Source organism: Epinephelus lanceolatus, chromosome 18 (assembly GCF_041903045.1).
Source record: "Epinephelus lanceolatus isolate andai-2023 chromosome 18, ASM4190304v1, whole genome shotgun sequence".
Classification (NCBI taxonomy): Eukaryota; Metazoa; Chordata; class Actinopteri; order Perciformes; family Serranidae; genus Epinephelus; species Epinephelus lanceolatus.
Genome location: NC_135751.1, coordinates 20356441 through 20380733, shown reverse-complemented (window position 1 = coordinate 20380733; position 24293 = coordinate 20356441). Strand labels below are relative to the sequence as shown.

Below are 24293 nucleotides of genomic sequence, written 5' to 3'. Positions count from 1 at the left end.
CTTTGGCTTTTTTAGTGCAGACAGTATACATCTTTCTAAATTGACAACTGGCTTGTAGCCAGTGAGAATGAGTGGAAGTTAAAGATTACACATGAGAGGTAAATTTCAACTCAAGAAAGGCAGGAAAAAAAGAGCATATTTGTTGTTAGGACCAAGTATCTTCTCACCAGAGAGTGTTTAGATCCAGCTGTAACAGACTGTTTGATACTTAGGAGCAATGTCAGCACTGTTAAGATCCTGTGCTCACAGTCTCAGATCTGTGGATGGACTCAAACACAGCAAAGCTTGGAAATTATGCAGCACAGGTCTGCTCCAGTGGTGTCGGTGAGTTCAAAGCTTTTTATGTTTAGTGGTCAAATGGCAACATGGTTTTACTCAAATACTTATTGAAGATGCATTGAAACCAAGTGACAAAGATCAGAACATAGAATTGGTTGTCGGTCAGTGATTTTAAAAACAGTATTACAGACACTGGAAGATGCTTCTTGTTCTGGTGGGCTACAGTTCAAAAAAGGAACATGAAAATTACTCATTTCTTAGAAAAACATATTCTTTTACTCGTATGCTGTACTTGTAGGTTATGCCACCTCTGCTACGAATTCAACTGAATATTTCTGAGTTCACGGTGACCCAACGTACTGGAAAGTTTGGAGAATAATTTTGTTTTACAAAAGAGAAAACTCAATGGTCATGACTATAATAAGCACAGACTGATTTTCTATATAATGTATTGTCAGCTTTAAGGGTTATTATCAGTGCACTGAAACAGTGGCTCCTACTTGGTGTGATACACTTGTGCTTTCCTAATTCTTTGTATGCCAGGTCCCTCCATGTGGACACTCCTCCCAACAAACCCTCTCTGACTACCAGCTATGTCCATGGCACCTCCACCATCCCTCTGCTCCCCCTGACTGTAGGCCAGTGCCTGGACTCCACAGTGCAGCGCTGGCCTGACCGTGAATCTGTGGTCTTCCTGCAGGACGGCATCCGGAAAACCTTTGCACAGTTTCAACAAGATGTCTGTTTGATATTTTGTGACTTTATGCATGTATTAACCCCTAAAAACTATCCATGATTTAAAGAATGATTACTGTGGTGACAAAATATCTGCTGTTGTGATGCAGGTTGACAAAGCAGCTGCAGGTCTGCTTGCTTTGGGCCTGAAGAGAGGCGACAGACTGGGAGTTTGGGGACCTAACACGTATGAATGGATCCTTTTCCAGTTTGCTTCAGCCAAAGCTGGAATTATACTGGTCAGTATGGGAGGTGTTTACAGATTTACAGTTTAATCTCTTGGTTAAAGTTTGTGCTCTGTGTTCCCAAACACCCTGCTGTCAAGTGTCAGTGAGCAAGACATTGACCCCTATCAGAGGCCCTGGAGAGCTACTCTGTTGTTGTAAAAGAATTAAGTATTTATATCTATGTACAGTATGACACTAAGGGAACTCTTAAATCACACATCAGATGAATCTTGATGAATGTATTATTTAAGTTGAAAATCTTTACTGATGTGCATTGTATGATTTGTTGAGAACAAAATTACACAACAACAGTCAGTGAAAACCAAAATCATTAACCACCTGATGGCTGGATTCAAAATCCCACTAAAAGTAGAAAGTACACTTTGAAATCACAGGCTGATCCTTTATGCAACCTGATCTCACAGAAATACGTGAAATGAGCACGACCTCTTAACACTGCATTCCGTGGTGGCAGCACGTAATGGGTTGAAATTACGTGCTGCCACCACGGAAACAATGCCAATGTAAAGTCAATTAGGATCCTTTTTCGTGGTGTCCACACGGATTCCCTGATTCAACAACGTCCTGTATACACAAAACATGAAAGTGTTCTTGATATTAAAATGGCAAATATATTCCTCTGTTATAATTTCCCACCAATAATAATAATAATAATACTACAGTTTAATCATGTAGTGCAGAATATATCATGTGTAAGGTATGGCATGTACTATAACATCCTTTGAAAAATGTGTTGAGGGGTTGTATACATAGACTTGACGTGAAACTGTGAAAAATGTATGTTGAAGGGTTGCATGTACCGTAAATTTGCCGTGAAACTGTTGTTATATGTGCAGGTGCCATTGAACCAGGCCTATCAGGTGAAGGAAGTGGAGTTTACTCTAAAGAAGGTAGTAACTAAGTACATTCATTTGAGGAACTTGTACCGTCCTGTATTTCAGTTTTTTGCTACTTTACACTTACTCCACTACATTTATTTTATACCTGCAGTTTCAAGTTATTTTTCAGGTTCATATTAATAATACAAAATATAAATAGACAATACATGTTTCTCTGAAATGAGTCATACAGCATCTAAGTTTTTGCTTTAGTATTTTGAATGAAATACTATTGTGTAGTATTTCTACACTGCGGTATTGCTACATTTACTACATTTTACTTAAGTAAAAGACCTGAGACTTCCACCACATGAGAGAACTACATGTATTTTCATAGAAAAAAACTATACTTATATATAACTCTGCAAGAATATAAATTCAACAGACTTGATTTGTCACATGCAGGTCCAGTGTAAAGCTGTGGTCTGCCCAACTCACTTTAAAACCCAAAGTTTCTGTGAGATGCTGAGGGAGCTCTGCCCAGAGATCGACACAGCTCCAACAGGCGCAATCAAAAGCTCCAGGTTTGACTGAGCCAATGAGAAATGTCACATGTAACGCATATTCTTCCTGTATTCTCGTTTTGGGAGCAAGAATCTGTAAATATTTAACACACAATCTACAGTTAATGGTACAGTGGATATCCTGTTTTGGGTCTGCCAGGTTGCCAGACTTGCGTATGGTGATTGTGACAGATAGCAGACAGCCAGGGATGCTCCACGTAGAGGATGTGATGCAAGCAGGAGAGAGTCGACACCACAAAGAGCTGATGGATCTGCAGAGTAAACTGTCCTTCGATGAGCCCATCAACATCCAGTTCACATCAGTAACCTTCAGCATCTTTCACACTGTTACACATGCACTGTATACCTTGTATAACTTGACTGGAAAATGATGCTTGTTTATTTGTTCCAGGGGACTACAGGGAGTCCAAAGGCAGCATGTCTTTCCCACCACAACATTGTAAACAATGCTTATTTTTTGGGCCTTCGAATGGGTTATGACTGGAGAGTAAGACCATATTTGTCTTTTGACTTAAAGAAAACGCAGGTAGTGAAAGTGTAATTAATCTTAAAGGCCATATTTCTATCAGCCTCAGGTGCGAGTGTGTGTGCCTGTACCCATGTACCACTGCTTTGGCTCTGTGGCTGGAGGGATGAGTATGGCAGTACATGGCATCACACTGGTCTTCCCTTCCCCTGGCTACAACAGCCGAGCCAACCTAGAGGCCATTCAGAGTGAAAAGTATGGCATGCTGCTCATCACCTAAATGACTATCAAATAAACAACATTATGCAACTTAATTGATTCTTACTTTTCTCACTGAAGGTGCAATTTTGTCTATGGCACTCCCACAATGTACACTGACATGCTCAGCCAACCAGATTTACACAAGTACGATTTGTCATCAGTTGAAGCTGGTGAGTGATTTGAAGACTGTGTTGTATTTAGATTGGTGTTTAGCAAGCTTTTCAATAAGTGCTGCTGTGTTTTAGGTCTCATGGGAGGTTCTCCATGCCCTCCTCAGATTGTGAGAAGACTGAGAACAGACATGAACATGAAAGAAATAACGGTGAGAGGTTTTATGTCCCATATAAAACTTATACGAGTATATCTTCTCATATGAGAACATGTGTGCATCATGTTTTAACAGTTAGGTTATGGAACCACTGAGAACGGTCCCTTAACATTTCTGGGATTCCCAGTAAGTGGTTGTACGTCCTGTATTAAACTAATGTCAGTATAGCTTTTCCAGCATGTGTGAACATGTGTGCATCATGTTTTAATAGTGTATTTATGGAACCACTGAGAACAGCCCCGTTACATTTCTGGGATTCCCACAAGACAACGAGGACCTGAAGATAAATACTGTTGGATGCATCATGAACCACACTGAGGTACACCCCATTTTATGAGCTATTATCTACACGTCACCATAACACATCACTGTGACTCATACCTGTGTGTCTTCACTACAGGCCAAAGTGGTGGACCCTACTACTGGGGAGATTGTCCCTCTGGGGGCCTCAGGAGAGCTGATGATCAGAGGCAGCTGTGTGATGCATGGATACTGGGACGATCCTGAGAGGACCAGAGAGGTTATCTCCCAAGACCGCTGGTACAGGACTGGGTAAGATCCTATACAGTGATCAGCTACAATGGAACCAGTGACAGGTGAAGGGTCTGCATTGGTGTTTGTGAGGGTGGTGCTTTGTCAAGTGGCATCCACATTAATGTCAAGACCCAGGGCTTTGCCAGCAGAACACTGCATTATAACATGATAATCAATGTTATTCAATTCACCTGTCACCTGATTGATGTACATACCATGTACACTGAATGTCTCAGAGAGAAAATACAGAGTCATGTTAAAGGAACAGGGGTTGATGCTGACATGTTATATCTGTGATTTTTCTTTTACACAGTGACACGGCCAGTCTGAACAGTCTGGGATACTGCCGCATTGAAGGACGCATAAAGGACATGATCATCAGAGGAGGGGAGAACATCTACCCTGCTGAGATAGAGCAGTTTCTCTATACACATCCCAAAGTACAGGACGTGCAGGTGAGACTTGGAACCACTAGAGGGCAGCAAAGATCAGAGACATTGTCTCTGAACAGCTGACAGCAAAGATACACCTAGAAGCCAAACTTTCAATTGTAGACGTTCTTTTCATTGTTAATTTCACAAGAATATAATCATTGTTTTACTAAAGAGCTACATTCTAGTTGTTGTATTTCTCTGTCTGTTTCCCAGGTGGTTGGAGTGAAAGATGAGAGGCTGGGTGAGCAGGTGTGTGCCTGCATCAGGCTGAAGGAGGGCCAGACCTCCAGTGCAGAGGAGATAAGAGCATTCTGCAAAGGCCAGGTGAGAGCAGATGATATAATACACAAAATATCCCAGCATACACATAATCAAAGTACAGCTGTTCAGTTTGTGTTGTTTCTTCCTAGATTTCTCACTTCAAGATCCCACACTATGTGATGTTCGTAGACAGCTACCCTCTGACAGCTTTAAGAAAGGTACGACACTTTTGATTTGACACCAGCAACCTAACTATTAAGATGGCAGCGCTGAAATGTGGTTGATTACTACAGTGAGACTGAAATGGCTGCTGCTTTTTGTTTTAACAGGTGAAGAAGAATGTATTAAAGGAGGAAATTGAGAAGAAATTAAGCCTTTAATTTTGTCTGAGTAACTCCTTGCCTGTAGGTGGCACTGCAGGCTCCATCATGTCAAGCTGTAATAATTCAAACCAACTATTTGTTCAGTATGTAAATATTTGCGCATTTTATCATGATGTTTTTATTAAAATTGTTAAAATCAGTTTGACTTCAAACAGAATTTCTACAAGCAAGATTTAAACAGAGTCACACAGTATTTTAAAATACTACAGCAAATTTTCTGCCTCTGCATTTAAACATAAATGAGTATTATGGGATATTTCTGCTATTTTCTCCCTAGCCTATAAATTTGGGACAATGTTTCCGTACTACTGTCCAAGACGGTGTTAACAGGTTAAGTGTGAGTGTGATGGTTTAATAAATATAAGCATATGTTTGTATAAACGGAGTGTAATGCCTGCTTTTTTTCTTTCTTAGTGGCTCAGGTTTGTTGACAGCTCTTTGTCTCTTGCTTTTTGAGTGCAGACATTATAAATCTCTTGCTGCTCACGCTACTAGTGTGTCAGGAGGATGAATGGTGTGAAACCTTGTTGGAGCCCTTTCTGTCTGTCCTTCTCAGTACTGGTTAATGATTGATATGGGTTATTTATAGTTAACGCTTTCTTAGAGTGTGCGGAAATGTGTTTGACATGGCCAATTGGCTTTCAGCCAATGAGGATGAGTGAAAGTTAACAGTAACATGTGCTTTAGATAGGCAGGTAAGGCCAGTATAACCAGTGTTTAGGTCCAGTTGAAACAGACTGTCAGAGCAATGTCAGCACTGCTAAGATCCTGTGCTCACAGTCTCAGACGCGTGGATGGACTCAAACATGGCAAGGCTTGGAAATTATGCAGCACAAGTTTGCTCCAGTGGTGTCGGTGAGTTTATGTTCCTCAGTGGTCAAATGGCAACATGGTGTCACTTTACAATGTTTGTGTTCCATGTAAGTCTATAATAGTTAAAGCATAAAGATCATGGTGAGATATACATCAATCTGGTTTTCAGTTAATGACTGAAAGACAAACAGTAGGGTGTTAGACACAGTCTGTGCCTTATTGAGTTCTTCACATTTAGCCTGAAGGATCAAATTAAACAGCTGGTTACCTAAGACTTTAACCCTGTAACCTTCAGTGTGCCCTTGTCTGCCTGTATTTCTCATTTGCTGACTGTTGGTATGTTAATATTCATATCTTATACATAAGAATTTCTCAATTCAAGAGCAAAGGCCTTTGACTTTTTTTCTAATAGAGACAATCCATATTAGTAAAGGAGCTGTATAGACATTCAGAGCATTGATATTGCAGCAAACCACTGTTTGCCATAGTGGAGTATGCAGAGTAGAGAATGTAGTCACGCTCCCTCTCTGTGTTTTAATCTGAGCTTCTCTTATAATTTTTGTGGAAGATGGTCCAGCTGCACATGCATGTTAGCATTTGTATGTTTGTAAGTGCATATGAGTCCCTGTGTTTGTGTCCCGCTGGCTAGCTAATCAGTGCCACTCCTCATTGTGCTCATACAGTGGTTACAAGCGGTTAGCGCTGACAAAAGCAACAGCAGCATTGCAAAAGCATAGCAACCACTCTCCAGTGTTGTTACCATTGTTAGCACTGTATCACTCATCACGTTATCCTTACTGATGAGCTTCATGTCGTAGAGGAAGGTGGAAAATGCTGCCTCTACTGGTTCGTTTTTAGACACATAAAAAAGGCCCACTTAAAAAATGAAATATCAGTTTAAATGTATGCTATAATAAGAATTTTTAAACCGCCTTACCTTGCTGTCTGTCAGTCTGTTCTGAAGGGGAAGCCGTTATCTTGGAGCCTTCAGACTCCATTGACAAAAACAGTAATTTTACTTAGCAGAACACTGGAGTTGCTGTTCTCCTACAGCATCTAAGGTAAAGCAGAGAAAATATTCAAATAAAGCATACACTTATTTTCATATTGGTTTTTTCAGGTGGCTAAAATATGTTTCACTGCGGCAGTACATTGCTAAGCTTCCGAGTCAACAGCGATGAAATACATAAAATAAACACAGCAGAAACCAGAGTTTTTTTTATGCATTATTTTTCCTTGTCATGACGCGGTGCCGACATTACCCATAATGCAATAAGACTGGTGTTGTGTCAAGTCCTACATGCCTGCAAATATTTGCATGCACCGCGCAGAAAGGTGCACAGTGTAAAAGAGAAACTACCATATGTTGTAATTATTTTTACAGCAAAGTACTGTTTAAAAATGATGTAATCGTCATTGTGGAGTTCATCAGTGATGATAAATGAGCAGAAATTATGAGTGTATAGTGTCATCAGCATTTTGGTTCTGGTCTGAAATTTTCAAGGTCTCCATGATCTCTCAATATTTCTGAGGGTGAACTATCAAAATATCAACTAGCAACACTGTTTAATCTCAAAGTGTCTGAAAATGAATTTTAGAGCTTGATTATTGATATTAATTGTGATGCTCAGATTAAAGTCCATGCACGATAATAGACTGCTGTTCTTTTCCTAATTCTTTGTTTGCCAGGTCCCTCCACGTGGACAGTCTTCCTCATAAACCCTCTCTGACTACCAGCTATGTCCACGGCACCTCCACCATCCCTCTGCTCCCCCTGACTGTAGGCCAGAGCCTGGGCTCCACAGTTCAGCGCTGGCCTGACCGTGAAGCAGTGGTCTTCCTGCAGGATGGCATCCGGAAAACCTTTGCACAGTTTCAACAAGACGTGAGTTTTAGATTTTGTGCCTTTAGCTTCTTGCTTCCAAGGGCCTACATGTATCTCCCTATAGACAGTACTCATTTTATACTGGTGACTGTCTAATAAATCACAAAAGATTATCAAGTGCAAACAGAGGTATAATATACCTCTGTTTGCACTTCATCTGCTATTGATGTCACTTTTATTGGTGCAGGTTGACAAGGCGGCTGCAGGTCTGCTTGCTTTGGGCCTGAAGAGAGGCGACAGACTGGGAGTTTGGGGACCCAACACATATGAATGGATCCTTTTCCAGTTTGCTTCAGCCAAAGTTGGAATTATACTGGTCAGTTACCCATTTTGAATCTTATTACTTTATTGTTATTTACACCTTTAAAATTACACTTGTGCTACTCATGGTTAAACAGACAGTGTGCTCTGTGTTACCAAACACTCTGCTGTCAAGTGTCAATGAGCCGGACATTGACCCCGTTCAGGGGCCCTGGGATCTATTCTGTCATTTTTGATGTAAACAGGTATTAATGTCTAAATATAGTATGTCGTAATGTAGTATCCAGTCATGTAGTACAGAATACATCATGTGTAAGATATGGTTTGTACTATAAAGCCCTCTGGCAGATGTGTGTTTAGGGGCTGTATACATACGCATGATGTTGAACTGTTGTTATATGTGCAGGTGTCATTGAACCCGGCCTATCAGGTGAAGGAAGTGGAGTTTACTCTAAAGAAGGTAGGATGAGTTGTGTAACAGCATACTTACATAACCATCAGTGGTGCTGTCAACCTTGGTGAACTTCAAAAGCTACATGGCAGTATATGCAGTTAAACAGAAGCTCCACCTGAAGTATATTATCCATGAATACTTAGAATTCACTAATATCTTTAACACTGTTCTGAAATGGACCATTCAGCATGAGAACTTTAACTTTTTACTTTAAGTACATTTAGATTCTACTGCTTGTGCTTAAGTAAGAGATTGAATTCAGGATTGGGCTTGTATTTCTACACTGTGGCACTGCTATTCCCACTTAAGTTAATGATCTGAGTGCTTCTTTCACCACTGATAATCACATACTTACTGTGCTGCTGGACCAAAGTCAGATACAAAAATATGACATCTGACAATTTACTCTTTTCACAGTGAAAATAATGCTTTAACTTTGTGAGAACATGCATTCAAAAGACCTGATTTGTCACATGCAGGTCCAGTGTAAAGCTGTGGTCTGCCCAACCCGTTTTAAAACACAAAATTTCTGTGATATGCTGAAGGAGCTCTGCCCAGAGATCGACACAGCGCCAACAGGCACGATCAGAAGCTCCAGGTTTGACTGAGAAATGTCACATCTAACACATGTTCTTCCTCTGTTGTCATTATTGGAGTATACAACGGTAAATACTTCACGTTATATAAGTAATAGTTTTGTGGCTGTAATATAAAAATCCTGTTTTGGGTCTGCCAGGTTGCCAGACTTGCGTATGGTGATTGTGACAGATAGCAGACAGCCAGGGATGCTCAACGTAGAGGATGTGATGCAAGCAGGAGAGAGTCGACACCACAAAGAGCTGATGGATCTGCAGAGTAAACTGTCCTTCGATGAGCCCATCAACATCCAGTTCACATCAGTAACCTTCAGCATCTTTCACACTATCACACATGTACTGTATAACTTGGGCTGACATTATGATCTTACAGTGATTCAAAACAAATCATGTTGCTTGTTTATTTGTTCCAGGGGACTACAGGGAGTCCAAAGGGAGCATGTCTTTCCCACTACAATATTGTAAACAATGCCTACTTTATGGGTCTACGAATGGGTTATGGATGGAGAGTAAGTCCGTACTTGTCTCTTAATTTGCCAAAACAACGTGAAATGTAACTAATCTTATATTTCTATCAGCCTCAGGTGCGAGTGTGTGTGCCTGTACCCATGTACCACTGCTTTGGCTCCGTAGTGGGAGGGATGAATATGGCAGTACATGGCATCACACTGGTCTTCCCCTCTACTGGCTACAACAGCCGAGCCAACCTAGAGGCCATTCAGAGTGAAAAGTATGGCATGCTGCTCATCACTTAAATGACTTTTAATCTACAGTAACAGGCACCTTTATCGATTCTTGTTGTTTTTTTTCACTCAAGGTGCAATGTCGTCTATGGCACTCCCACAATGTTCACCGACATGCTCAGCCAAAGTGATTTACACAAATATGATTTGTCATCAGTTGAAGCTGGTGAGTGATTTGAAGACTGAAAAAAAATTACTATGTATTTGAGGCCTTTGAGGCGTCTTTATGTATGTGCTGCTGTGTTAAAGGCATCATGGCAGGTTCTCCATGCCCTCCTGAGATTGTGAGAAGACTGAGAACAGACATGAACATGAAAGAAATAACGGTGAGCGGCTACATGCCCTTTACCTTTTTAAATAATGCTGTGTTATACTTATACGAGTATAGCACATATAAGAACATGTGTCCATCATGTGTTAACAGTTAGGTTATGGAACCACTGAGAACAGTCCCATTACATTTCTGGGATTCCCACAAGACAACGAGGACCTGAAGATAAATACTGTTGGATGCATCATGAACCACACTGAGGTATGTCTTATTTTGTGGACAAACTTTTATCTACACATCACTGTAACAACACTGTGACTCATACCTGTGTGTCTTCACTACAGGCCAAAGTGGTGGACCCTACTACTGGGGAGATTGTCCCTCTGGGGGCCTCAGGAGAGCTGATGATCAGAGGCAGCTGTGTGATGCATGGATACTGGGACGATCCGGAGAAGACCAGAGAGGTTATCTCCCAAGACCGCTGGTACAGGACTGGGTAAGAGCCTATACACCAATCAGTCACCACATTAAAACCAGTGACAGGTGAAGTGATTAACATTGATTATTTTGTTGCAATACAATGTTTTACTGGGAGACCTTGAGTCTTGGCATCAATATTGACGCCCTTTGACATATAACACCCATCGAAACACCATTGCAGATCAAGTACATCCCCTAAAAAGCACTCCCCGATAGCCGTGCCCTCCCCCAAGCAGGACAATGTGCCCTGCCACACCACAAAAACATGCTCAGAAATGGCCAAAGGAACGTGACAAAGACTTCAAGGTGTCGACCTGGCCTCCAAATTTCCCAGATCCCAACCCGATCAAGCATCCGTGAGATGTTCCAGAACCCCAGAGCTCCTATGTCCATGCCTCAACGGATCAGAATCAAGTCTGAGCCACGGTGGGGCCTCACTGAGTGTCTTGCAGTGTCTGACACCGTGGTATTGGCAGTAGGTTTTTTGTGGGTTGTGAGGTGGGGCCTCTATGGATTGCACTGGTTCTGGCACATTCCACAGATGCTCAAACAGATTAGGATCTGTGGAATTTAGAGGTCAGGTAGACACCTTGAGCTCTTTGACATTTCTTCGGCCATTCCTGAGCAGTTTTTCAGATTACAACATGGTGCATTGTGCTGTTGGGGCAGTGGAGCTGCTATCAGGGAGTGGTGTTGCCATGAAGGAATGTAATTGGTCTGCAATTGTGTGGGTGGTGTGTGTCAAGTGACAAGTGGATGTCAGGACCCTGGGTTTTACCAGCAGAACATTGTATATATATTATTAAGGACTTCACCTGTCACCTGATCGATGTATGTAGAACGTAAACTGAATGTCTCATAGAGAAAATATAGAAGCATGTTAGAGGAGCAAGGGTTGACGCTGACATGTTACATCTGTGATTTTTCTTCTACACAGTGACACGGCCAGTCTGAACAGTCTGGGATACTGCCGCATTGAAGGACGCATAAAGGACATGATCATCAGAGGAGGGGAGAACATCTACCCTGCTGAAATAGAGCAGTTCCTCTTTACACATCCCAAAGTACAGGAGGTGCAGGTGAGACTTGAAACCACTAGAGGGCAGCAAAGATCAACTACATTGCTTCCAAACAGTCACAGCAAACATACACTTTGTTGCACTACATTAAACCTACATTCTAGGTGTTGTATTTCTCTGTCTGTTTCCCAGGTGGTTGGAGTGAAAGATGAGAGGCTGGGTGAGCAGGTGTGTGCCTGCATCAGGCTGAAGGAGGGCCAGACCTCCAGTGCAGAGGAGATAAAAGCATTCTGCAAAGGCCAGGTGAGAGTGGGCGACATGCTAAATAAAAATGCTCAAAATACTCAAAAACAGAGCAGAGCAGTACAGTTTGTGTTGTTCCTTCCTAGATTTCTCACTTCAAGATTCCACACTATGTGATGTTTGTAGACAGCTACCCTCTGACAGCCTCTGGAAAGGTACAATTCTCCGACTGTAACAGCAACATCAAGAAGGCAGTGCAGAATTATGGTTGATTTCAATGAGACTAACATGGCTGCCACTTTTTTTTCTAGATCAAGAAGAACATACTAAAGGAGGACATGGAGAAGAAATTATGCATTTAAATGTGTGGACCCTATGGACTGTATTTGAGTGCATCAGCTGGATAAAAGTCAGAAACCGAGCAGTGTTGGATTAATTGAGAGCTCAACTGGGACCATTTAACGTCTCCTGGATCGCCATTACTTGAACTTCTTTTACTTTTACCTCATATTCACTCCTCATTAATTTCTTGTTTTAATGTTTATTTAATAGTAGAGAGCTTACATCATCTTTGAGCTTGAAGTGTTATTATTGACCTTGAACACAGTTTAAAGTGTGTACAGTTCAGTGTGTAGGATTTAGTGGCATCTTGTGGTGAGGTTGCAGATTGCAACCAACTGAAACTTCTCTCATGTGAGCCCTCAGCATTTTTAAAATGGGATTATTGTTGGTGTTGCTGTTGCAAAGATAGCTGGATTGCTTTCCTTTTTCCTCACAGCCTAGCAACTACTGCATTTTCCAGTTAAGTCTGTTGTTTCACCGTCAAGCATTTCCACTACTGGGATAGTATCTGCAAAGAACTTATGTTGATACTATTTCATAACTACTACTGATAGCTGCTGGGGAAACAAAAGTGCTATCCTCTTCCTGTTTCGGTTGCGTAATTGTTGACGCACTTCCTTTGTGCTCGCAATCAAGACTTAATTTTCCTGGGAGATCTTACCCAGTGACATACAGAACTGCGTGGTGAAATTGTGGCTTGTAGGGAACCAGTCTAAATGCTGATGGTGTCATTATTCTACAACCATTAAATCATAATGCGTCTATTTTCATTTTACCCCCCCAAAAAAAGAAAAAGTTTTAACACTGTACAATAGAAATGACAACAAAACAAACTCCATCCACTAATGAAGGCCACAAGATGTGACTACGAGGTTTGGAAAATGTCCATTAAATCAACCTTGTGTTAGTCCATGACCCAAACTACACAACATATATATTTATCATTTCAATCTTTATTTACTTAAACAATTTTGACAAACAATTTTATATCATAATACAATGGCTTAAACCATTCATTAGCTCAACATGCCATACAGAATCTGAAATAAATAAGACCTTAATGTCGAATGTCAGTATGTACAAATGTGGTATGCAAAATTACCATCCTTACAAGCTATATACACACACTGACTGTAGAACACACTGTAGTGACAGGCTCATAGAGTGCCCAAAATGACATCTCATATAGTATTATCAAATAAAAATTAATACTAAAGGCTTGAAATAATGCTTTAAAATGGTGGCAAAAAAAATCTGTGAAAGGGGGAGATGTGGCAAAATGGATTTAGACACAGGCATGTAAAATGAATACAGTGCCAATATCCAGCCAGCTAAAAATCCAAGACACACACAACATAACACAGAAGCAGCAAAATATGCTGCATGACACAAAGGCCCCGATGGACCATGAGTTCATACACCAGCCAAAGTTAACAGACAGTCTCAAAAAGGATCCTTATCTCAGTTTCATTTCACTTTAGAGCATCCTTTTGTGTGCGTTTTATAAAGCCGAATTCACCTACTTATATTATGAATCCACTGCAGATAACTGTCATTACATCAGAATGAGGTAAATGAGCCTGTCACATGATTTTAAAAAAAACCTATACATTAAACATTTACACACACACACAAAAAAAGGCAAAACTGTTTCCTCGAAATGTCACAGAGGAATATCGACTGCAGCAAAACCTGTGAGGAGCAGTTTGTTTAAGTGCAGGTTTAACCCAGCGGACAGAACCAGCTGATATTTCCAAGCTGTAACATGGAGACTGTTTCCAAATTAATAACAGCAAGTAGCCAGTGACAAAGAGGAACGACTGCACTATGGCTACATGGCTTTGAACGATCAACATTCACTTCAGTCATCAACATGGGGTCCAACTACACCTCTCCAACCCCACATTACATACGCACACATGCAAGAAAATAGCAGAAATATTGCATTTTAAAGCGTACTGTGAGATAAATTAATAATAATGAACACATCCCTTTTTAAATATCATACATTCTAAATGGAAATTAGCTTAACTGTGCAATTAAAGTGAAAATACAGAAGGAAACAAAGGTTAAGAGGAAGCTGTGGTCTGCCAAAGACCTTTTGTCGGAGATAGGAGTTTTCAGTGGAACTAAGAATATAACAGTGCCACTTCAGAGTTGACATCTAGAGAGCAACGCATTTGACATTCATACAAGCACGGTACAGCTTCAGGCACATGCAAATATGTGGTAGGGACATATGTGCACCTACTCACAGATGCATTTAGAGCTGCAAAACTGGAGGCGAGTTCACTGTATAGTCGAGCCTCTCTTCCACACGTCACGTTCAAAAAATGCACAATCCCGAACACACACACATCACTCTTCCTTTCAAACTCTTTCTCTCTCACACACACACACACACACACATACACACACACACCTGGCACACAATGTAATGGTCTTTCAAGTGTCCTCTCCGTTCCCACATTGTGTTGGGTGATTTCAGTAGAGGTTTATGTGGTGTGAGGAACCCTCACACGCTCAGAGGCAGCATGCCTGGTGGAGACACGGCTCTGGATGTTGCAATGGAGGTCAAGGAGCTCGGGTCCAGTCCATTTACAGTCCTGCAGTTGCCACATGGACATTTACATTAGCAAACACTGACGCACGTACGGGGTGGAAACAAATACGCATATACTGTATACACTACGCACAGGAAGAAGAGCGAAACAGACTCACGTTTTGTCGAAGTAAGTAGTATGTAGAGAGTGAGAGAACTTTGTGGCGTTGCTGTTGATGAGTTTGCCGTTGTCTGTGCAGTAGTTTTTCCTTGCTGCCTGGTCTTTGGCAAAGTTCCTGCATGCAGCGATTTTAGACTCCAAAGCCTGGTCAGAAAGCAGGAAATACAATCTGTATTTAGCCTGATCATAAACATTTTTAATTTTCTCCTGTGGCTCAGGAGGATGCACTCCGCCTCCATTAATGTAAGTATGTGTTAAATAGATAGGGCTTAATATTTACCCCAACTTTCCTCAGGAGATCGCCAACAATATTAAGAGCTGAGATTCTAGCAGAAGGAGTGAGGGATGAGTTGCCACAGCCGTTGGTCAATGCTGCACGAGGACAGGAGCCGACGTTAGAATACATATCAGTGAATCTCCCATTTGGCATGTGTAATAAAGAGTGAGATGAATTCATCCTGACCTTTTGGGTTGATGAAGGCGTGCTCTATGTTCTTTCCCACAGGCGTGGCTGGGAGGGATAAAGAGGCCTGTACTGCTGAATCCATCTTGTCGATGTCTAAGGTGGGGGAGCTGGGGGCTGACATCCTGTCTGTGGTCCGCTCCCGTACTGCCAGCTCCTGTCTCAGATCTGCAGAAGACAAAAAGTCGTGAAAAACTCCTCCTCTGACTGTTACACAGATGACATATTGCCTGCAAAAAGGCAGAATGGATTCCTGTCTTTACCTCGGGCTTCGTCTTTCAGCCGCTGCACAGACACAAGAAGAGATTCCTTCTCATCCAGCTCACTTTCCAGGAAGGCGTTTCTCTCAATGGCCTGGTTCAAACGGCCCTCAAAGTCCTCCAGAGACACTATTGTGGCCCTGCATATATGTAGAGGTTGAAGAGCACGATTGTTAAAACAACCCCGTTAGAATTTAGCATCACCTCAGCGCCCTCCAAAATAATTCATATATTGACCTCTTGGCTCTCTCCAGGTCATCGTTGGCCTGCTCAAGCTCTCGGACATATTTGTGGAGCTGCTCCTTTATGCTGCGTGTCTGGCCCAGGTCGTCCTCCAACATGGAAATCTGTTTATAACTCTGGGCATACTGATGCTCCAGCTTCTCCTGACAGAGTGAAGAAGAGAAAAGAGCTTGCGAGTGAGTGTGTGGAGAAACAAGGACATAAACCAGATCTGTTGTTTCAGGTAGGGCTGGGTATTGTTTAAAAAAAAATGACAATACCAGTACCAAAACCAGTGTCCTTAAGTGACACAGATACCAGCAGAGTACTTCATTTGATACCTGTCTTTGTTCTGCTTTATTCAATAGCCATCATGTGAATGGAAGCATTCAGTCATGTAAAATGCCACCAGACACCACGGGCACGTAGCATAGCCGTACTTTCAAATGTTTTGGTTGTATATCTGCACACTGAACTGCCAACACTGTCAAATACACAGCACTCAGCTTCACCACACCACAGACTCTACGGCTTGTAGCTGCTGTGGTTGTGGGCAAATCATGTCACATTAAACTGAACAATGCTTGTGGTAACTGGCTGCAAACAAAACCATACAAGTAGTCATTTTATTTTAGGGGGTCGACTGCAGGTATCGTTTCACTGGAGAACTTCTGATGGTATTTGTACTTGGTTATTCCGGTCAATACCCTAAATACCCAGGTCTAGTTCCAGGAAAAAGAAACATCCCATTTAATTTGACAACAGTACCACTATTGTTGTTACAACCCGGTGAATCATAAGACAGTCAAGATCATCTTTTACACATTACTTCGCTTTCAAAGAGCCTCTTTTTCCCCTCCAGGGAGGCGCTGTGGTGCTTCACAGTACAGTTAGCACGCCTGTATCGTGGTCCCAGATGCACCAAGACAGGAGAGCATGACTCATGACCTCTCTTGTTCATGCACACAGTTTGTTTTTAGCTGCAATCACATGTTGGGCCGTATGAAATACTTTTCTGCTCTGTGTACAGTGGTAATTAATATCATGGTTAACGGTGCGCGCAGTAATTTGTTCAGCTACACACACGAAAGCACACTGAATGAATCTGACTCCTGTTCACGCCTGCAGTGATTAAAAACTAAATCTGTCCCGGCAGTTTTCTATTTTCTTCCAATCCAATTAAAGAGTGCTGGAGGATTACCTAACAGCATGCCTTAATAACACCTAACATAAAAATAAGACATTGGACCTTGTCCTCAGGATCCAACAGAGATCAGATAACCTCTTAAGTAACCACAAATGACTTTATTGATGTCCTGACCCATAGACCGCACAAGCAAGCCAAATCCTAAAGTAAGCAACACGGCAATTCACCAGGCCCAGTTACCTTGAGGTTTGACACCTCGTTCTTCAGTCTCTCGTTTTCAACTTGGAGGTCTCTGAGGCGGTGTTCGGCCTGGCCGAGCTGTGCCTCCAGCTCAGCTTCTAGCTCTCGGCTCCCTTCCTGGAACTCCTGCAGCTCTTCCTGGGCATCGTAGCAACTGGATGACACACACAGACACAGAGGGGAAACACATTAACAATCACTGTCAATTACCAGCAACCCTGTTCATCATCCACCATTCAGCTCTGTATAGCTGACTGGCTGAATGACCGTGCACATGAGCTCTGGAAAAATGACTGGCTTTTGTCCTGTAAGATGAGCCAGGCTCAGGCATGTTCTAGCTTTATCTCCAACAGCCAGGAATAACCCTGCATAAAAAGCCCAGTCAGATATTTGTGGATTTTTAACCTTCAGTCCTGCCACTGCCAAACAGGAAACGGTGCAAGGCTCAGCATTGTTGAGTTAAGCATTCTAAATATACATCTCTAAGGAGACAGCTGAACTGTGACAGTAGGTGGTTGAGAAGTAGCTCAGGAAAACAGGTCTGCTGTCATGAGTCCTCGGCTGTGGGAGAGGTTAAAGGTCAGAGGTGAGGAGAAAATGAGAGGGCACAGAAAAACAGGATGGGGACATGTGCTAAGCAACAGGATGTGTGTACACGCTGGTCAGGGATGACCCCGTGCAGAAAACCTTAAAACACACATAGTAACTCATAATGTAGGTCTGACATGCAATCAATTTAACATGGAACAGGATGGAAAAATAAATTTGATGGCAATCTCTAAGTTTATTAAGGGCCCTGATTTTTTGCTGGCAAGAGTGAGCACACACAGAATGACACCGTGGTTAACACTGCTCTGAGATCAGCTGACTTGTGCTGGGATAATCACAGTGGCTCTGCAGAGCGTGGAATCCATGAATCAGTTGTTGTGGCGGGGCTGTTCCACACATACCAATACCTCAGTGGCTGCTTCATCAGCACGCTGGGCCCTGTAACTATACTGTGTGACAGTCAGGCTCTCACCCTTTATATAGTTTAAAACGACCAACAGCACTCTGTATGTACATTAAAGTATGCACTTTAAACTGCTGCTGTCACTTATTTATTAATATTTAAGACAAACTTTATATTGGTATACATGCTTAGAGTTACTTGTCACTGTTTTATTTTATCATTATGTGTGGTTTTACCTTGTTCTCATCTTGTTTTAATGTTTTAAATGTAGCTTTAATGTTTTTATTTCACTTGTGTGCAGCTCTCAGGAAACGCAAAACCATTTCACATCTTTAAAGTGATATTCATGAAATGTTTTATGTCCAAGCAGAAAAAAATTAAGTTTAAAAAGGAGATAACTTTTCAATAGGTCCCTTTCCCACTGGACAAAAACAAACAATCTATCTGGCTTTTGTTTTTAGTTGGAAAGGTTTCAATCAGCATTCATTCCCGGTACAAATGACTCTGCAGTATTAACAGGTTATTTATCAGCTGTAGCTCTGAATGTCTCCAAACGGCAGTGGTGGAAGTACGATGCCCTGGTGAACACACTAACTTTCGCCCCTTTTGTGGTATGATGCAACAATGTGCTGCCACAAATTCTGTTGATCTTTGTCTAAGCAGTGCTCAAACATCGCTCCAAATTAGTTGGTACTGAAGACAAACTGAATAAGTAAGAGATATAAAAAAGAAGTAACCACTGTAACATTATCATTGGCCTCCATGCTGATATCTACTGCTTACTAACCTGTTTTTCCGGCACATTCGTAACGCTGAACATGACATACTTGTATACTGTAGAGCAGCTGTGGCAGCTCTGGTCTATCAGCAATGTCAATTGCATAGTATGACATCATCGGTCAAAGGGCAGGGTCTGGGCTGAAGACTAAAGGGGACAGAGCTTTTGTAATCAGGCCCCAGAGGCTGTCTGGGTCATCCAAGTTTCTTCTAAAAACGTACTTTCATCAAAGAGCATGTCCTGATTTTATCTGACCTTGCTGTTTATTTTATTGGCATCTTATTGGTTTTTAATTTCTTGATTATCAACTTGATTTTTAATTTTTGCCCTTCTTGTATTTTATCTTTTATCCTGGTGTTTTATTCTCCTTAGTGTTTCAAATGCATTTGGTTTGACTCTAAAGCACTTCGCCTATTTTGGCGTATTTTCTCATGTTTAAAAAAACCTCCATATCTGCGCCAATTCTGGTGGAAAGGGCCACACTACACGCTGCCACTGTAAGCGGTTTACCGTAAGAGTAGTCCTGAGAAAAAGCACGCTCCAAAACATGTGTGAGACAAGCCACTATATACTTGGAGTTACTTTTTCCATGGGTTGAAGTTTTTCCCCTATGTACCCACAGCAGGAATTTCTTAGAAAACCACCAGGACTTTAACCCTCTGTGTGCAGGTCTACACTTCCTTTGAGAGCATAACAGGGGCCCTTCTCCACAAATAGAAAAGACAGACAGACAAAGTTCAACAAAGATTTAAACAACACTCACAAGCACCACTGCCAGAGCACAGACACAGACTGTGATTTCTGTTTAAGAAGTCAAAGATGTAGTCATTTCCTCCTGTGTAAGCCGCAGCTGTGGGCACTAATTTCAAAACGCTTGTCTGGTCATTTGCCTTATATGGCTAGACATGGGTTTCTATGCTGCAACTTTATAGAGAAATACCACAAATTAAAAAGAAAATGGTGATAGATGATGAAAAAAGCATTGTGTAATCATGTCTTTCATAACTACAGAGAAAACTACACAGTCAGCTTATTACTATTATGTAAGAGTGAGTGACTACAGCTCCTTAATAAACAAATTAGGCTTCCCTCTGTGTGGAGTGTTTATGTTTTCCGAGTGTGCTTATTTCTTATGGGAGATTGCTGCCATCTGCTATTTGGTTCAACGTTTTTGCAAGACAGATCACAAAATAAAACGTGACACGTTGTTACATAACTCAATTTGTAAGAATAAACTTAGCAGACAACCGGTAACACTCTCCATGCACAGCAAAACATCTATCCTATAGCCGAACAGTATGTCATAACTGTTCTTAACAAGATGTTAAATATGGATGAAGAGATTATGCACATATATATATAGACATTCAGACACTTCTCATATGAGAGGTAAATCACACTGCCTACCTTTTCTTGTATTTGAGGGCTTGGGACTTCCAGTAGTCAACTTCCTCATCCTTTGACGAAAATTTGGGAATCATCTCTGTGTCCATGTCAGGGCACCCTGAGGATTAAAGAGACATTTATTAGCCTCACAACAGTTAGCCAGGTGCTTAAACCACATGTGAAAATGATGCAACACCAGTGCTCGTGAGGTTAAAAGTAGAACAGGCATTGGAAAATAAACTAGCAGGTGGCTCAAACACAGTACAAGACTTGTGCTATTTGCATCCTCTGGCATGCAGAATCATGCACCGTGCATTCTCATCTTATCTCAGAGCTAAGCAAACGGGCACATCAAGATTAAAAAAATGTCTCTCATTCCTGACTGGAGAAGATAACAGAACAGATCTCTCTTTACTTAAAAAATGCTGAACAGCGCAAGATTGGCCTGGTCTTGTTACCCTGCCGCTCTGAGATCGTGTCATTATTAGTTACTCATTAATCACAGACTATTGCCTCATTTTTTGGCAAGCTTGTCGGTGACTGAACAGCCTCAGTGACATGTGTCCAGTGTCTAACAGAAGTGTGCCTTCTCCTCATTAAATGTATAACCTCGCAGCTCGACTCATGTGATGTCAGCATTACTACAGGAAATCCATGTTAATTAAGCGTGGCTAATGCTGAACAGATCAAAGCTGTGTGCTGTAGCCTAGTTCAGAAGTTTTGACTTAGTGTTAAAAGTTTTCATCTTCTGTCCTGTTTGCGGAAATAACACTTCAGTAAAAATTTGTTCCTGTTTTCTGGTGAGCTAGTAAACTCTGCCTCGCTCTGTGATCTATGTGGCAGGTTTCAAGAAACTATTTAACACATCTGGAAAGAGCTGCTGTGTGTGTTCAGCATGGCGGGAAACACAGCTGCTGCCCCCCTGACAGTCCCATAGCTGTAGCACCAGGAGTATTCATAATCCCAGCAGATATTACAAGGATTTCCTGGATATAGGTCTGACAACCAGGGAATGCCACACAGGAAACCGCTTAGCTGGACTAAAAGGTCAGGTAAACTACACTCAACAGTTTAAGGCAGGTATTATTTTGGCCAGACTAGCCTGTCTTGGGCTTAGGCAAAGAAGAGGGTGTGTTTTTTCCTTTCTAAGATGGTCTAGATTCGGAGGGATGGAGACTCAGAGGCAGAACCGCCCGCTGTTTCCTTTAAACATTCCTCTAAGATGGCGTCATAGACAGTGCACTCCCCACAGGCGCCTCACGTGTCGGTACGCTACTTAGGAAATCACGAAGGAAACTGGAGACCAAAATACCCAAAGGGTGGAGAGAGGGAAAGTGTTGCCAAGCTGTTACTGACATAACATGCTAGTAGTATCATATGAACAAGGTGAGCCTTTAAAAATCCCCCTGATTATAGACACAGACCAGAGGAGCCAGGTAATGTAGCAAACATGGCAGATCTTCTATTTGTTGTGATGCTGAATGGTCAGAGTGGGATCCAGTGCTTTCTATTTGTCCCTACTGCTGGTCTTCAAAAGGCACGAGCAACAGGAAACTGTTTCCATGGTGATTCAGATCAAAGGCCTTATTGGGATAATCACCCCCTCAAAAGACTAGACGATGTATTAGCTCACTGACCGATGACAGGAGCGATAACATATTAAGGACAGACTGGGACACACTCCAAATGAGACGACAAGGTTGAGTTACATCACGCAACAGGTTGAGAGCTGAAACCCTGCCAGAACACATGACAGTTCCTGTTATCTCTCATTTCAGCATCCTTTGGAGCGGCGTCAGCTTGACCCCTGGATCTATTTGTCTGCTGTAACAATACCAGGACAGAGTGCAGGGCTCATAGCCAGCAAAGATGATGGTGGCGGTGGTGGCACTCTTACTGTGGAGCCATCTAGAAACTACAGACAGAGGAAGGTAGCGAAGAGAGAGTTTCCTCTCCCACATTCTTGTCTCTACATCCTCTTTTGTTGCAGATGACTGGGTGCTTACTAAGAGTTAACATGCTGACACTGATGAAGTCAGATTTTTGTAATGGGGCCTGTGAGAGGGGTGGGTCAAAAACCTCTTTGTAGTCTTACTAGTTTGCTCTAATGTGGATGATAATCTGACCTACAGCTTTTCAGGGTGTGGTGGTACAGTAGGGCTCCCCTGACCTGGGCCTATATTTTGGCTCCTTGTGCTATGATTTAGCTGCAGGAGGTCATCCAAATTGGCTAGGAAAATGCTAGAGGTTTCAAATAGCCATGATGTTTATAAAAGCGTCATTAAAAGCTAACAAAAGGAAGCTTAAATATAAAAGTGACAACTGACATGCATTACAATTAACTGTCATTTACAGGCAACACATTTTTAGAGGTAAAAAGCAGTCCTGAAAATGACAGACTGACATTTATCAGACCAAATGTAACGTTATCTGAACGGCGGCATTTTGTCATTTCGGTTAGCTAACCTTAGTAAACGTGTCGTCAGTGTGTGGGTATCTCACACAGCACAGACGCTTAGGTTAAAACCAAACAGTGCGTTTTAAGCTGTTAAAATAAAACGGACAACACCACAGATTAAAAATGAACCGCACATGAAGCAAAAATCAGAGCTAAAACCTCCGGACACTGACGCCGAGCTCGAGCTGTCATCTCGGGAATGACACAGAAGCTGCCGCTGAGCTGAACACGACACCTCGACACACACACATTAAAACACATTAAAACCGGATATTAACACGGTTAAATTCGGTACCTGCTCATGTCAAATCGGTGTCCAGATATCTTCTGTATCAGGGGGTCTACTTCCAGCCGGTGTCACATCCAACACACACACATACACACACCTCCCCTACCCTGGCCTCGGATGATACTGAAGTGACTGAGCTGTGTTTAGGAAATTGCCAACGCGTCTCCCGGAACCGACGTAAATCCTGACATGGACGTGCGTGCTGACGTAATTCAGGTTTACGTCAGAACTGGGCAGGGCTGCTATAGAAATAGATGTACGAGACTCTGCAGCACATTTTATTTTCTTTGGCTGTAGATTTGAAGCAGCATAGTGTCACTACAGTGACCACAAGGTGGCATATGATTGCCAGAAACTACCACACATGGACAGGGAACAACAAAATACCATAATGTTCTTTCTCATCTATTGTGTCTCTGTTATTGTCTCTACTGGGGCCAATATTAGCTGTGAAATGTGCCATTCATTTATTTTTATTGTTTTAAACGACTGCATTTTTTGTCTCCCTTATTAATTTTTTTAATTATTTTTGTCTGTTTTTATGTTACAACTACTGTGGCCTATTATAGGTATTTACCAGGATTAAACTCATTTTAGTTCATGGGCCACATACAGCTCAATCTGATCTCAAGTGGGCCAGACCAGTAAAACCACTGCATAATAACTTATGAATAGCAACCCCTTCAAACGTTTGCTTTTTTAGTGTAAATAAAACTTCTGAAAATGTTCATCCATTTACAAAACAAATGATCCTAAGAAAAATATGTGCAAATTCAACAATATTTCAGTTTCAGCCAGTCTACTTCTTACTTTCATTACATGTGCATTTTTTTCATAATTTTCCACTCCCTCTAAAGTGGAATCTATGAAAGAAGCAGGTAAGCCATCCTCTGCCTTACAAGCCATTTATCTGAAGTTTTGTCAGTGTTCTTTTGTA

The 24293-nt window shown here is 41.7% G+C and overlaps 3 protein-coding genes across 3 annotated transcripts; 2 read left to right on the top strand and 1 right to left on the bottom strand.

Annotated features, from left to right (window-relative positions):
- Window positions 1-111: 111 nt before the first annotated feature.
- LOC117268800 (medium-chain acyl-CoA ligase ACSF2, mitochondrial-like) lies at window positions 112-5470 on the top strand. Its single transcript, XM_033645495.2, has 16 exons — window positions 112-324; window positions 823-1018; window positions 1125-1253; window positions 2099-2152; window positions 2546-2664; window positions 2804-2966; window positions 3056-3151; window positions 3234-3385; window positions 3470-3561; window positions 3637-3713; window positions 3931-4038; window positions 4120-4271; window positions 4567-4708; window positions 4901-5011; window positions 5098-5166; window positions 5278-5470. Exons 1-16 carry the CDS (start codon window positions 218-220, stop codon window positions 5326-5328), a joined length of 1818 nt encoding a protein of 605 aa, XP_033501386.2. The 5' UTR covers window positions 112-217; the 3' UTR covers window positions 5329-5470.
- Window positions 5471-5968: 498 nt separating this feature from the next.
- Window positions 5969-14339, top strand: LOC117268547 (medium-chain acyl-CoA ligase ACSF2, mitochondrial-like). The gene is made up of 16 exons (XM_078161760.1): window positions 5969-6186; window positions 7834-8029; window positions 8217-8345; window positions 8697-8750; window positions 9224-9342; window positions 9481-9643; window positions 9754-9849; window positions 9919-10070; window positions 10158-10249; window positions 10333-10409; window positions 10508-10615; window positions 10699-10850; window positions 11772-11913; window positions 12046-12156; window positions 12243-12311; window positions 12408-14339. Exons 1-16 carry the CDS (start codon window positions 6080-6082, stop codon window positions 12456-12458), a joined length of 1818 nt encoding a protein of 605 aa, XP_078017886.1. The 5' UTR covers window positions 5969-6079; the 3' UTR covers window positions 12459-14339.
- Window positions 13374-23520, bottom strand: ndel1b (nudE neurodevelopment protein 1-like 1b). Its single transcript, XM_033645101.2, has 9 exons — window positions 23363-23520; window positions 20631-20727; window positions 17494-17647; window positions 16122-16270; window positions 15888-16024; window positions 15625-15792; window positions 15442-15533; window positions 15160-15305; window positions 13374-15044 (listed from the first exon to the last, which is right to left on the bottom strand). Exons 2-9 carry the CDS (start codon window positions 20714-20716, stop codon window positions 14954-14956), a joined length of 1023 nt encoding a protein of 340 aa, XP_033500992.1. The 5' UTR covers window positions 20717-20727; window positions 23363-23520; the 3' UTR covers window positions 13374-14953.
- Window positions 23521-24293: the final 773 nt, after the last annotated feature.